This window comes from Lonchura striata, chromosome 1A (genome assembly GCF_050655825.1).
Source record: "Lonchura striata isolate lonStrDom1 chromosome 1A, ASM5065582v1, whole genome shotgun sequence".
Lineage (NCBI taxonomy): Eukaryota > Metazoa > Chordata > Aves > Passeriformes > Estrildidae > Lonchura > Lonchura striata.
The window spans coordinates 55086821-55102771 of NC_140741.1; the positions used below are offsets into that span (position 1 = coordinate 55086821).

General features: G+C 37.1%; 1 protein-coding gene across 1 annotated transcript in view; it reads left to right on the forward strand.

Moving 5' to 3' along the window:
* LOC146763486 (uncharacterized) overlaps positions 1–15209 on the forward strand; it is a 67692-nt gene extending 52483 nt beyond the window's left edge. The window contains exons 3-5 of the mRNA XM_085570202.1: positions 4920–4970; positions 6257–6357; positions 6786–15209. Coding sequence (XP_085426328.1) covers positions 4920–4970; positions 6257–6348 — 143 coding nt within the window. The 3' untranslated portion in view covers positions 6349–6357; positions 6786–15209. The remainder of the gene's footprint in view (positions 1–4919; positions 4971–6256; positions 6358–6785) is intronic.
* Positions 15210–15951: the final 742 nt, after the last annotated feature.

Consider the following 15951-nt stretch of genomic DNA (forward strand, 5'->3'; position numbering starts at 1 on the left):
GCACACCATCATACAATCATAAAGGAGAAATTATTCCTGACCAATATGACAGACTTCTGTGATGAGATGACTGGTTTAATAGATGAAGGGAGAGCACCGAATGTTGCTTATCTCAAATTTAGCAAGGTTTTTGACACTGTCTATTAACAAGCTCATAGAAAGCCTTATAAAATACAGGCTAGGGAAAATGACTGCTAATGTGGGTTCAGAACTGACTGAACTTCTGTGATCATAGAATTGGTATCAAGAACAAAAAGTCCATGTGGAAGACAGTCACTAGCGGTATGCCTTCGGGATGAAAACTAGCACATATTGTATTTAACACCTTTATTCATGACCTGGATGATGGAAGACTGAACTGTCAGCAGATCTGCAGCTGGCATAAATCTGGGAGCAGTAGCTACTGCACTAGTGGATCATGCTGCTGTCCAGGTGGACTTGGGCAGGCTGGAGAAATGGGACAGCAGAACTCCCTTAAGTCACGCAATGTTTTCTAATAATTTTTAATTACTCTCAAAAGAGTACAGAATAAAGCTAGAGAGAGTATCTCAGCACTTCAGTAAGAATATATACAGATGTAAAAATATACTTTATTTATGCTGTAGTGGCATGCATGATAAGGACATTTTCCATGAAAGTGCACTGACAAACTTACAGGAGTTAGAAGGCAGAATATAATTATTATAATACCAAATATACATTGGCATATCCTGCTTCATTATTGATATCATATGAATGCTGTATTTTTTTCTACCAAACTACCTCTAAAGAGTACACAAACTATTTAATTTACCTTCAAAACAATTTAATCCATAAATTAAACCTATGTACATCACCTAATGTAGATCCAATGTGGACAACAAACAGGAACTTTCTATATAGCCAGTTCTTTTTCCTGCCGTTCTTTTTTCCAGGTTCATTGGTTTAGAGACTTTTATGATTGTAGATCATCTGTGAGAGCTAAGGACCTCACTCAGCAGCACTTCAACTATGGTGTCGTTTTGTGATTGACTGAATCCTAAATTGTATCTGGAGGTTTCACAGTTTATTTTTAGTGCAAAAAAAATGCCAAAACATGTTTCAAGACTTTGATGATTCTTCCTTTTTCTTCCCTCTTTGCTGCTTATTTAGAAAAACTTACTGTCTTGTGTCTTTACTTAGCTCTAGGATCCTGCAAGAATTCAGATGACAAATAATTACATGGGGGTGTTTTTTGGACTCGGCCGCCATATATGCTATGAAAAAATCCCAAATTCATCAAAAAACTTGAGGGTCAACTGTCTAGTCCTTTTCCTTACACAAGGACAGAAAAAAAAAATATAACCAATGTCTGAAGTTTGGTACTACTGCAATACAAAATATGAAGCATCCACAACATTGTTATGTACAAAGGAAAAGCTCACATCTCCTGGTCAAAGGAGACTGAAATTAGAAGTTCAAAGCAAGTCAGTAACCTGCCAGTAGTGCTCTTGCACGAACACAATTTTCATCAGCTTTGCTATTCTCTTCAGCAACTTACAGTAGCTTTCTCGGTTTCTACAACTCCACACAGTTCTTTCTGGGTATCCTGCTTTCTTTCTTTCTCAGTCTTAACTTTGGAAGTCTTCCTTCATAAAGGTCCCTTGCTCCTGTCAGGAGCAAAACTTCTGTCCACCCTCATGCTTCATGCTCCCATTCTGTCTTTGGCTGCTGTTCAAGGCCTTCTCTGTACTTATGCTCTGCTCAGCCTACCTCAGGAGAAGAGCAAACTCCACTTACTTGTTCCTTCCTAGAAGAGGTGGCACCAAAAAGCACAATCCCAGCCAGCTCTGGCAGCCTTTCTCTCGGCTGCTCAGCCACGATCTTGTTACAAAACACACAATTTGCATTTATGTGATACAGGGTTATGTCAGCTGTCACACACAGACTGGAAGATTGTCATAGCGCAATCTTGTTTCAGTCAGCCTGAAAATATGAAGGGAGAGCATGGAAAGTAGATTCTGATATTGCTAAAGATTAATATAAAATGTTTGCACAGACAAAAATAAATACAGACAAAAAGAAGCACAGTCAAAAATTCTAAGGCGCAAAATGAACAAGAGACATAAGGATTAGTTTTGACTCAGAGAAGAAGCTGTGTTCCTGAGGCAGGACAGAGAACTATTATCTTTATTTGATCACATGTTTTATGTTCTCTTTATGTTCTCTTTTTTTTCTTTTTTTCTTTTTTCTTACTTAAAAACTCAGCTGTAGTCAGCCAACGGGTGCATGTAGAGCAGCAGAGACAAAAATGGGTTTATACTGCTTCAGTAAGAGAAGAATGGATTACAAAATAGCTGCATGAGTTGCAAATATTTTGAAGATCTAACAGAATCAACCAAATGTATCTAATAAAAGCAAGGAACTAGTCATTGCTAGGCTGATCCATTTAATTTCATCTCCAAACCAAAAAACCAAAATGCTGAAAAAAGAAAGGCAAATATTTTCTAAGCAAATAGAACATAATAAAGAGTTAAGTAACAATCAAGATAGACTATTTTTAGATTATTTTTTAAAAAATAATGTTTTTCTATTTGGTAGGTATCCAATTTTTTTAATTTTTTTAAAATTTTTTTTTAAGAGGGGAATTGGCAGATATTTTGTGTTTTATCCAATTTTTCTTAAAGCATAGTCCCATGATGAAGCTAGGGAAATGGCAGCTGTACAGCTCATTGGAAATATATATCTAGAGGAACAGTCATTCATGTTCCACTGTCAGACAGGCAGCTAAATAAAGGAGGTTTCTGTGGGAATCTCTCCCACATCTATGAGCGTTCAACACTTCCGTTAGTGACTTGGAGGAATGGCTTCATGCATTTTGAGGCAAATTTAGAATTCAAGATAATGCTGACAAATCAGAGAATTGGTCTGATAAAAACATGCTGCACTTCAATAGGATAAGTAAAAAAACTATACTTACAGAGAAATGTTGTCTGTGCAGATATAGCTTGGGTGAGGATACACAAATACTTTAGAGTAGAACATACAGCTATAGCAATTCAGTTGCTGAAAATTATGTAAATCTCTCATATTGTCATTAAAAGAGACAAAAGCCACACATTAGAAATAAATCAACATGTTTACTGTTAAATAAATTAAGTAGGTCTGTGCTATCTGGTGCTATGTGATCAAATTTTACAAAACAAATCTGGATTGAATTCTTGAAAGAAAATGGTATATTTTACTCCAGAGGAAAATAATAAGAAGGATGTAGTAAAAAACAAATAAAGTTGTTTGTTTGTAAACAAGAATAGACATCAGAAATAGTCTCCAATAATAAAAATGGAGTGAGGTGCAGGAAAGTTCACTTCAGATTGTCTTTTTCCATGGCTGCAAGGTATTACAGAAATACTGGACAAATGTTGGCACAGCTAGTTTTATCTGTGGCTGTGGAAGAAGACTTGCATGAAGTATTACGCAAATTAATTTTAAGATGGAAAGGGGAAGCAGCTCAGGATAACATCTACTATTTGTAAGGGTTTATGCACACAAAGACTGTAATCTCTAATTACAAATTTGTGATAGTAGATTCTTGCTCTCAGAACTCTAATTTGAACACTTAAAGGACACTTCAAGATAAACATGGACTAAATGCGAAATCAGTCCCAAAAAAAGACTATTGGACTCCAGCTAAACACTCTAGCAAATCTGATGTTGAACAAGCAGACAATTTTATATTATTTAGTTCAATTTATTTCTTTAATATCAACATTTTTGGCTGTTATAATTCCAATTTAAGTTAACAAAAATTATATCCAGCTTCTTAATTTTTATAGTAGTTTACTCTTAAGTTATCTGCAACTAACCAATCAGAAAAATGCAACTATTTTTGATTTGATTCAAAATCTAATGTCCTTTAAACTGAGTGTAAAATATCTACCAACTAAAAAGATATAACAACTTTACAGGGGTAAGCTAATCAACGTACATGAGAAAGATTTCAGAAAACAAGCTTTTTAACATCATAAGGAGAAGCAGAGTTGTATTTTTATTTGACATACATTCAGGCCTCGTTTTACTGTCTTCTATTTATGAGTTTTAACTATTCTAATAAATCCCTTTGTAATAAAAAATGTTTTCTGCTCAAGAGTGACTCATATTCCAACAAGTTTCCTATTTTATAATCTCACTTTGAAGCCCTTCTCAACCTATCAGCTTGCTATTATTTTTTTTTTAAATTATTTTACTGGATAATGTCATTAATTAAGCCAATAGGGCATAAGTATCTTTCTTATTCCTAATTGTATCATACAGGTCCCTAGTGAGTATCTTTGATTTCATCTTTCCTTAAAAAGATTCAGTTTCATTCAAAAAATTCCCTCATATACTAATGATTAAACTAACTTCTCTAGGGTGCAATATGAACTGAGAAAGTGATACTTGGCATAAATTTTATAGAACAGTTTCTTGTAACAGCAGGAAAGCAATAAAAGAACATTGCTTATGAAATAATCTATGTGCCATTTTTCTACTTAAAAGCACACATGGGGATTGTTAAATAATAATATATTATTAGGTGTTCATCATACTAGATTCTCAACAGAGACAATTACCCTTTTGTTTCCATCAGAAAGCAAATTATTCTTTGTGGTGATGAGTCGTGCCTTAGTTATATTCCCATGTCTGATAAAATTTTTGAATTATTCAATTTGCAGCAGAAGTTAGGAAGAGTAGGAGTGTCTTTGGCATGAGACTACAATCACTGATTGGAAAGAAAAGATTTCCTGACCTGCTTCACTGACAGTAACCAAAATGACCAACACTAACAGCTTTGTAGCATCGTGCCTTTTACTTTTCTATTGTCTTGAATCTCTTCACTTTGTTTTTCATACAAATGTGTTTGATTAATCCCTATGCTGTGTTTCTTGAAAATACAACTACTTTGGGATTTAATTTGACAGCATTGCTGAAAACCACAATATCCTTCAAAGAGGACAACTTGGAAACCAAAGGTAAGGTACAAATTCTTGTCACCTGCTGTCTAATCTCTCAGCACCTGGAGTTATGTACAGTCTCTTTAAGAGTTGCATGGGTTTTGGCCTTGTGTAGCATGGGCAGTGGCAGTCACAGGGGGAACAGTCAGAGAAACACAGAATCACAGAATGGATAAGGTTGAAAGGACCACAATAGGTGATGTGCTCCATCTCCCCTGTTCTAGAGTGCATAGCACAGGATTGTTTCTAGATGGTTCTTGAATATCTCTAGTGATGGAGACTCGACAACATCTTTGGTTGTGTATACTCAGAATCAACTCTCCATTTACTACATAAGACATACAATGAAAAACCTTGGCTGAGTCTTTTCTGAGAAGTACTCTTGGTTGTGATTTTCACAAGAGAGCTATTTGGCTTTGCAGTGAAGTATTCACTGAACCGGAGAAAAATGAAGAAAAAAAAAAATTAAATATTAATTCAAGAAGACTTTGGAGTCCAGTTCTTCTCCTTCCCGGGTGAATTTCCTCAGGATCTCAAGCTTTCTTACATTCTCTTGTTTCATGAATGTTTAATTCTACTATCTAAAGTGGAACAGCTTAAGTGAGTGATAATGAGAAACTTAATTCCTGAACATATGATAACCATGTTTTTCACCCAAGATGGTAGGTACAACCCAAACTTCTGAAAGTGCAGAAGACGAAAATGTAAATTTTACTAGCTATGTCTACAGAGGAGTGAGGGAAAGAAGTAGGAAGCAGCTTTGATCAGGGTACAGCAAAAAGCAGAGATAGCCACTCTAAGTTTATTATAGATGGAACATAGACCACCAGTTTTTTAATGTAATTTTTGCCTACAAAAGGCTTGAGAATTGCTTGTTTGGAGATACCTCTGTGATGTAGTGGATGACATTTAACAATAGAAGGAGGAGATCTTTACTCTTCCATCCCACACCATTCTGAAGTTACTTGGTGTACTTTCTGCCCTTGGATCCATTGGGGTGCAGTATAGGAAGCACAAGGGAGAAGACCTATGTCCTGTCTGAATTCTGACTGGTTTTAGACATGAGACAGATGTCTAGCAGAAGGTGAGATACACCACTCCTGGTCATATCCAGAGGCTGAACTTTAAGTTTCTGATTTTCAAAATCTATGTGTCCTTAGTATTTTAATGCCTTAAGAATTGGGCAATAAGTTAAAATTGATTCAGAGGGTTTTGAACAGGGTTTTTATTTCCACATTTTGCCGTTTGCATCTTTTGTGGAAATGGTCTTGGGGCTGCACTACAATGTGTGAACTTTGTTTCAGTTCATGAGAACCAACACCTCTCTCTATATGCCTGCAAAATATGTTCAAGAGGATTACCAAATGTCAACTGCTTTGAAATAGCCTGCTCATGAGTTATTTTGGTAAGTGGAATTTAATTAAATAATTTTTAAGGCAAAATACTAATGAGAAATAGAAACATATCTGGCTTGTCATAGAAATACTTTGCTACTATATTTACATGGTAGAAAATTTTAAACTTAAAAATATTTCAAAAACATTGATATACCAAAAAGGGCTGTTTCATTTGCTCTGACATAGTTGTGTTCTGACATGTGCTCATCCTGAACATTATTAGCAACCATAATATTTTGCATAGCTTTGATAAGAGAAACATCACTACTCCATTAAAAAATTCCATTTTTCCCCCTCAGAATGCTTCTGTCATAAAGTTAAAATGATACAAAAATTTCTTATCAACTTGAGATCCTGCTGGCAACAATTTTCACTTATAACAAATTAGAAACAGAATAATATTAAATAATTTGCTCAAATCTCTTTTTCCTTCTAGGCCTGCCTCTCACCACCAGTGGGAAAAGAGCCATTAAAGAACTGAAGCACATCTGATCCCCATTTTGCATAAAAGAAAAAACAGTAGAGGTTTTGGAACATCAGAGACTACAATTTTAAGTTGCTTGGTGATAGTTGGGCTCTCTCATGTTTAAATGTGGCTTAAGGGAATTTGGTTGTACTCTCTGAAATTTCTCACACCTCCGCAAGAGAAACCACTGAATAACCAAACCATTAATATAAACTATGTTATGGCCTCTCTGATTTAGAGGTAGAACTTGAAGCTGAGTCTCCCACAGTCTGAAGAAGTGGCTTTGCTGCTAGTTAATGAAACTTTTTGTTTTGTGTTTCTGAAACAAGAAGTCATGAAAAGTGGAGAATCCAATTATCAGTTTTAATTTGTAGAAAATGCAGATAGAACAAATGACTAAATGTAGGAGCTGCTAGAGTCCAAATGCTTTCACAGCTATGTGCTGAGCTGCTGCAGTCCCTATAGGACTGCTACAGGCATGATGCATTCTAGTTGGAGTAGTTGTCATCAGCTATCTCATCCCAGAACTGAGTAACTTCATAAAAATTTTGGCTTCAGTCAATCAGCATCTTTCAACAAATGTTATTTCACAGGAAAATTCCTGGATCAATTTTAATTATGGCAGGTTAAGTCTGCAAAGGTGAGATACTTGTTGACTAAGTGAAAGAAGTCAGAATGTCTGGTAAATTCGAATTCTGCCCTGATTATCTGCAGGATAATAAATTACAGGATGTGCCTGCAAGTTTGGACAAAGTTACCTGACAGGCCAAGACAAAAAAGGAAGGGAGGAAAGGTGGGAGAGAGGAAGGGAGGAAGGAAGGGGTTTTTTCTCAGGGAGAAAGAGGATGGGGCCAAACACTAATTTTATTTTTGTGCATTCTCCCTACAGCAAAATAGGAGGCTTCTAGAAAGAGGGATAGAAAGAGGTTAATAGGAAGAAGCTATTTCAGATGACAATTCAGAAACTCTCAGATGTTCTGAATTGCCCCTCTGGAATAGCTCATCTCTTTCCATTAACTGGAGAAAGAATGTAGCATGACTTCTCTGGAACTAACTTCTGTGTACAGTCACTCATCTCTGCTGTGCAAAGCAGTAATGCATACATTTGTACACAGTGTCTCTGACTTCTGGAACCCATCACGCATTCAGAGTGATCCAAGTTCCTATTGGAAAGGATGGGATTTTTTTTTTATATTCAATATCTAGGCCAAAAAAAGCCACAAAAGCCAAACAAACAAAAACAAAACAAAACAACAACAACAAAAAAACCCAAGACAGAAAAAAACTCAAACAATTTTAAACAAATATTAGACTCTACTTCCAACTACACGGCCCTTCCAAAATATAATCAATTTTACTTACAGATTGCCAAAACTGAAAGTGCAATCTTAACCTGCTATAAAATCCATCGTGGGAACCATACAGGCTTTTTCAGCCTCTCTGTTGGAGTTTGGTAGAGCCAGTTGACCAGAAGCTAATGGGCTGCTGTGGGAAGCTGGAAGACAAATGTCTTTCTCTGGCAACAGATTTCCTTCTGGGTTGTGCTCATGGTTGGTGAAGTGAAGATACAAGTTCAATATTTTCACCATTGACCCAGCAGAAGGAAACAGATTTATCAGAAAAATGTGCTAATGGAAATACAACATCCTTATAACATTGCAAAATATAACATCTCTTCTTAGTCACATTGCGGGGATGAAGTGGGTATCACTGATACACTGCTGTTACCTCCCCCTCTCAGATCAGGAAGAATGCTCGTTTGGAAGCCTGGTGTGCCTATGCAGTAAAGTCTGGGAAGACTAAATGGTATTCCTACATAATACAACCCAGTGGACAAATCTCATCCAGTTGCTTGAGACGGAAACCCAGCAGCACCCTGCCACCTACAAGTGCAGCAGTGCTGCTGGCCCTCAGGGCAGCCCACAGCACTGTGGAGAGGTACAAGTGGCAGCACAGGCACCTGCACAGAACTGAGCTCACCTGACCCCTGCTCAGCTGCCCTTGCTGCCAGGGGTGTTGTTTATGACTGTTTCCATTATTTCAGTCTGAGGCCAGGAAACATTGGCTGTGTGAGCTTCCCCAGCATATTGCCTTTTTTCCCAAATACCACGTGGTGTGGCACATGGGAACGGTCACCATACCACCCTTCTGTGGGGAAACAATGTGGATCTGACTGAAGAGAGTGTCTGGCATCTTATTTTTGTTCCTGGTGGTGATTTGTCGATAAAATACCTCATTGCTTTTGTATACTTCTGCTATTAATGTTGCTGTTGTTATTGTGCCTGTCTTATTCCATTGCTTTGTGCTTTTAGGCAATTATGATCTCAACCCATAGGTTCTCCTTCTTTGTTCCTCCCTTACCAGAGGGACAAGGGAAGGGGAGTGGCTTACTTGGAGTTTAATTTCCTGCTGGTCTTAAAATCAGCGCAATGAGCTCTTGGGTGTCGGAATCTGATGTATTGATGATTCCGAGATTGTAGAAAGTCTCTGTCTTTCTGCCCCGTTGCCAAAGAAGTCATAATTCGTCTGTGCCATTTTAAAGGTTGTTTATTCTTGCTTATCTCTAACACGTTCTGCTGCCCTGCCGCAGGTCTGTCCTGCAGGGCAGCGAGCGGGGCTCTGCCCTCAGTGGGATGTTACAAACATTAAATACCAGAAACTACCTGTGCTATATTTACAATAATGTGCCAATATCTATCACCTATGTTGAACAGTGTGTCCCCAGCCTGAACCAACAGAAAAATGCCAACACCACAGTGAAACATGGAGGGCATGAAGAAGGAGAAAAAGGACAAGACACACCCAATTTCCTCCATCTTGTTCCCTTTGAACCCCTAATCTAGAATCCTAAAATTTTACTTTTGCACCCATGCCACACTTAATTATTACTTATATCAAACACTCAGAGCTGGTAATTCATCCTGTAAGATTGAAAACTCTTTTCCATGGACAGAGATCACAGACAGTGTCTCTCGGGGCTCTGTACAGAGGTGTACCTGACCCCCTGCCACGGTCCCAGGCCTTCCAGGGCAGCCAGAGGGATGCCCTGGATTCCCACACTTGGGAACTACCTTGATCAACACTCAAAATAGCAGAAAACATTCAGGCATTCTGGGGTCTTTCAGTGTATTATGGAAGTCCTGAGTGCAGATATTTCAGAAAAATAATGGAGATAATGTTTTTTTATTTGTAGACTCCTGGCTGTTTAGTATGTTTTTACAGTTGTGGCATTGTTAATTGGGCCACACTCTCATCTGGTGTAAAACAGATACATGCCTTAAAAATCAGTGGAACTCTGTAAAGTAATACCTAGAAAGGATGAGGCCCATCCCTTTTTAAATTCCTTCATGAAATTTGTTTGTTAAAAACAAGTACCTTTGGATTCTGAGAATTTTCTTCCAGATTTTACAGAAATATAACCACTTATCTTATCTGTTACTACTATGGTTCATAGTCTTGTTAAGAGTGTGCCAAAGGAATACCCAAACATAAGGCTGTTGGGCTTCTCTCTAACAGCTGAAGATTCCTCCTTCCTGCTGCTTCTCACATTCATCCCTGTCCCATCAAGTTTCTTTCCCATGTTGAAAAATGGGTACCTTTACTATTCTATTTTAAAATTAGCCAAAGTATTGACACACCATTTCAGAACAGTTATATTTCAAGTAACAAAATCATGAGGCTGATTTTTTAAAGGCCATAGTGTCTAAATCTTAAATTACCATCTGAAATACTCAGCAATGACCCAAACATGAAATTAGATAAATAGATCATCTTCCTCCATTGCATCATTTTGACTTGACAGTTCTCTGTGTGTATTTAGTGATTGTTTTGTGAACACTTTGCATTGTCTTTATCAAGGCAACTGAGTGGATAACTCCCAGGATGGGTTTTCAAAAATTGTTTAGAGGGAATACAGAGAGGGATAACCTAGTGGTGTTGCTAATGTGCTTGTGCTTTGTTAAAATTTGATTCTTCTCAAAATGAATGGAGAAGAATTTATTGATTACCCCTCACTCCCTCCCCCTCTCCCCCAGATATATCATGGTATGAAAGAGTTTGCTTCTGATGTGATTAAAATACTTAGAGAGGAAGTAAGAAGTAAAAAATTAAATTATTTTTCCTACTTGGGAGAAATTGTTCTCTCTTCAGGAAAATAATTTTCCTCCACTCTGTGAGCAGTCACAGGTCTGTGCTTAAAAAGAAAACATGCTTGCCAGGGAATTTAAATAAATATTTATGATTTTCCTCAAAGAGTTTTCTTTCTAGGTGAATGGTATAAACTAGAAGGAGGTAATCTTACCAATATTTCTAGTTGGAGTTTTAACTCTTACATTTCTAACTAACTACAGAGTAATTAGATAAGATTATTGACCAGATATTCATTCTAATCAGATTAAAAGTCCTACTATTATCTTCTTTACTCTAAGAAGACCATTTAAAAAATGAAGTAACAGTATTATCATTCTCAGTTAAACACCTTTGATGCAAAATTTCCCTCACTTTTTGCTTCAGTTTTGATATGATTCACTGGAAATTATTTTTATCTCCTCTGAACTAATTACTGTGAATTTCACATGTAGTCTGGTACATGGTCCCTAATTACCATTGTAACTCTTTGGTTTGTTCCTAACATCAATGGAAATAAAGGCAAATCTATTGTCTTCTAGATCAGCTAATCAAGTACTGTAAAGCCTCAAAACATGACATTTAACCATATAGGGGGAGTATTCTATTATTTTTTATAGCTTTTGTAAATATTAGTTGCATAACTGCTACATTACAACCAGTGTTTCTCAACAGAACATCTGATAGTTGAATTATGTATTGTTCTCTCTATGATCTGAGAAAGTCTAATTGTCAGTTATCCATAAGATTATTTGCATACCCAGTCATCTGGGGAATAAAATACTATATGATATTTTAATGACTCAGGTGCTCCATACAGAAGCAGAGTAGGTGATTTTTTTCTCTAACACATTTTGTCAAATAACGTACTTTAATGTTTTTTTAGAAGATTAGCCGTATTCATTTGGAGTTAAGCTTATTACTAAGTCAATCTTTTAAATCCTGCCTTCTATGCATCTGATAACAACACAGACACAGCCCTTCAGTGTAAACAGTGCTCCTGTTTAGACATAAGCATCATGATGTGCTGAAAGACATGTAGGTCTTTCGTCCTCTTTTCACAGTGTCTTACCCTATTGAAAATATATGGATTGACCTGATCTATAAATAATTTATATAATCTTCAAATTAAAACAACACAGTTATTCTTTTTACCTCCCTTGACTTCAGTACTTAGACATAAAACACTGGATTGCATACAGAATTTGTATGCAGCTTTTTGTAATGTATTATTCAAGAAGTCTGCCGTTAGCTACAGTATATATTGCAGTACCAGATGCTGTTGCAACATAAATAGGGAACTGCCACTTCTTCACTCTGTGATCAGGAGTATATACTGGGTTAGTTTACGTAGTAAAGAGAGCATCTGGCAACTAGCTTTACTCAGGTCTCTTCTAGTGGGGCTCTTTTAAACTCAGAATTTAACTCTGTGATAGGCTCCTCAGCTGAAGTACAAGGCCTTGACTTCTCCTAGGTATCACAGGCCTGCAGGTCTAGCTGCCTTACTTGTGTAAATGGCAGAGTAACTGTGAATGTGCGAGACACACACAATATCAGACTGAGATTGTTGCCACAGCATGAAGGTTGTCAGGTTAATAAGTAGCACATAAGTAGGAAAGCCACAGACTTCTTAACTCTTGACATTAACAACACCTACCCCATTTCAAAAAATCAGCCAGATACAAGTGTCTTGTGTTACACTGATTTGTACCATGACAGTCTGGTCATGCTAAAGCATAAACTCATTGACCATTTCCACTTCCTAGCTCTTGGAATGCCTTTCGTAATATGCAAAGGGCTGAAATATCACAAAGGGTTAGATAGTAGTATCACTTAGCTATTGTGCCCTCCAAAGTATTTTTAGAATCAGTTTGGAAGATGAATATACAGTTTTGAATGATCCCAATTAAATCTAACAGAACTCTTTGTAAATGGACACATTGCTTGTTTTGAATCTCCAAGGAGGCATCCTAGAAGAGAAAGTATATATGGATGAAAGATTCTGTACAGCTGTTTACATCTCTGATCAGATGATGAGCTGTTATATGAGGGTGGGAAATCAATGGTGAATGAAGGTGAAAACACTTATGCACAATTGTTTAGAGGTAAGAGAGAGCAGAGACAGAGGAAGAACAGAGAACAAAACAGAAAAAGGTCAAGTAGACCTGTAGCAGGAGACCTGAGGTAAAATGTCCATAGAAGTGACATCTGTGGCAATACATTTAAGTTCCTCAGAAGTTTGGAAAGATAAAGAAAGTTCATTCCATTACCAAGAAGGGAGGAGACAAGAGGGGAACATAAAACATCTGACTTCGATGTAGAAAAAGGCACTGGCCTCATATTATTATGACACCAAACCTAGCCTAAATAGGATTAAATATCAGCATCTGATAACAGCAATATGTCTCTTTCTAAAGACATATAATTTGGCATCTTTGTATGGCAGCAGCATTTCATATGACCAGGATAAAAACATGCCACAGACATGGTGAAAAAGTGAAGTCTTGTCTCACATTTTCAAAGGGCACAAGAGCTGGGAGTTAGTGAGGTTTATGACTCCATATGTTCCAAATATTTGGCAATCCAGCCAGACCAAAGTTCTTCTCCCTACTCATAACATACAGGAGTCATTCTTACAGTTTCCCAAAAGGAGAACTCAATAGATATCCATTGCCATGTTGGTCTTGGCATTCAGTCAGAACAGTAGTTATGCTGCCAGAGGCTTCCTGATATAAAGAAATAGCTTTTGTGACAGGCAGGAAGAGTTTGGGAATTGTGCCTAGCAGGATGCATCCATAGGACAGTAAAGGCTCAACAGATTTTTCTGTCCTCTCTCATGGACAATTTTTGTTGATGGCTGTCATAGACATTCCAATTCCAATTCCAATGAAAGAGAAGAAACTCATATTTTTATTAACTGCTCTTTGGCTCTGAGTTACTACAATAGGTGAGTCTTTATTCCTTAACTGCCTTGAAAGGCCAAGCAGTAGCAATGCCTTTATGTGTATTCCATGACTTCCTCTGAGAAATCTCCCTACACCATAGCCTGAAGAGGGCCTCTGGGAACATAAATCTCAAAGGTTTGAGAGAGTCCAGATGGCCCTGGTAGGAAAGGGTAGTCTTCACTGATGTATTCTCATTGCACTGTGACTAATGTGTGCTGGACAGTAGGAAGGCCTGGCCAAGATGTAAATATTTTCTATTGTTTTCTATTAGTTTTCCAAGAGGGCAGTCAGTCCTTGAAGTTAAAGTCAAGCATGAACTGGTTTTCAATGCCAACACATTTTGTACTTGCCAAAAGAAAAATAATTTCATATTTGACAATAAAATATTTCTGCACTTCAAAACAATGTGTCAGTTCTCTTGACTTCTACGGAGAAATTTTAGCTGTGTGCCTTCCACCTCTGCTCCCCACTTTTGGTGGAATGCAAAAGCCACTGACTTGCATCTTGATGTAGGCAAGGAGGATCTCTGCTCCAGCTGGGGGAGCATTTAATATGACCCTCACGTTGTGTATTTAGGAGAATAAATAGAGAGTAGAGATAATTTGAGGCTGGGCAGAGAGCACCAAGGGACAGGAGGCAAGACAGTCCCCACAGGCTTGGGTTTGGAGGAAAATAGATGGGTGGTTATATTTTAGTCACTTACTTGTAAACAAGAGATTTTTTTTTTTTTTTTTTGGAAGAGGACAGAGAAGATCTGCGTGGGCTGAACACTCTTAAAAAAAAAAAAAAAATGTCAAGAGAGGGAAAGCCTCCATAGGCAAATGAGACAGAGAAAGGAAAGGAAAAGCTGTGGCAGAATGAGAAACAAGAGTTGTCTTGGAGGAGTATGAAGGATTATGGGGTGGGCATGGTGCACATGCCAGCAAGAAGCTCTGGGATGAGCATTGGATTTTACCATACTCATGGAAGCCCCAAAAAGAGCATGGTGTGAACAAGTCCATCAAAGGCTGGAGGGAGCTTGCAAGCCTGCTAAATTGAAAGGAAGGAGCAGTCATAGAGGATGGTGGTCAAACACAGCACCTCAGCTGTGGATATGCTGGCTAGTTATCTATATCTAGGATATATCTGGCTATCTAGTTATCTATATCTAGGATCTTTTTATATTGAAAGGGATTAATAGCAAGGATAGTATAAAAAATTTCTATTAATTTTGGTAGCCAGGTTTCAGATTAGAAGATGTTATTTTTTGTATAATTTTATTCAAATGTATTAATTTCATTTATCTTAAAATAAGTATTTTACTTTTGTAACACTTGTTGCCACAAGTGCCACAAATACATCTTTTTTTTCAGCCACAATATTTTGTACATATTTTTAAAAATTTGTGTTTGGGACAAACTTCTTCAGATTAAGGATGGAGGTATTTGGAGTATGATTATTTTATTGCTGGACAGTTGTTCTGTGCCACTCTCTCCTTGTTTTTCCTGTTTGATCAAAATCAAATTTAAAAAAACCCCAACCCAAATCTATAAATGCAGGTGTTATGTATGTCCTCTTTAAATAAATTTTGAAAGCACTTTTTTAAACTCTGAATCAAAGTGCATTATGTTTACTGGGTAGCAGGGATGATAACTAGGACTATTGTCACTGAAGAGTATTCCCAGGGTGGCTCAGAAAGCAACTTCCTAGAATTATTATATTATCTTGACCATATATCAGGAAAATGAGAAGCAATAATTTCCTTATGATTATAATTATTTCAGTAACAACAACTGGAGCTTTCTTCATCCATGCATAATGGAAACAAAATGTATGGGGTTTATTTTATTGATTCTATTTATAGAATAAAATATGGTATAGGAAAGTATGCAATGATAATGGGAAGTTGAAATCAAAGTGCAAGTATCATTAGTGGCACCTTTACTATATTGTATTGACTAACTTGCATTGCTACACTAATGCTGCATTCAACAATATTCATGCTCTTCACAAAAAAAGCTGAGATGTAATTAATAAAAGAAATGGGGGGTTTTTTGTAGAAATCAAGTTATATTAGCACCTCACCA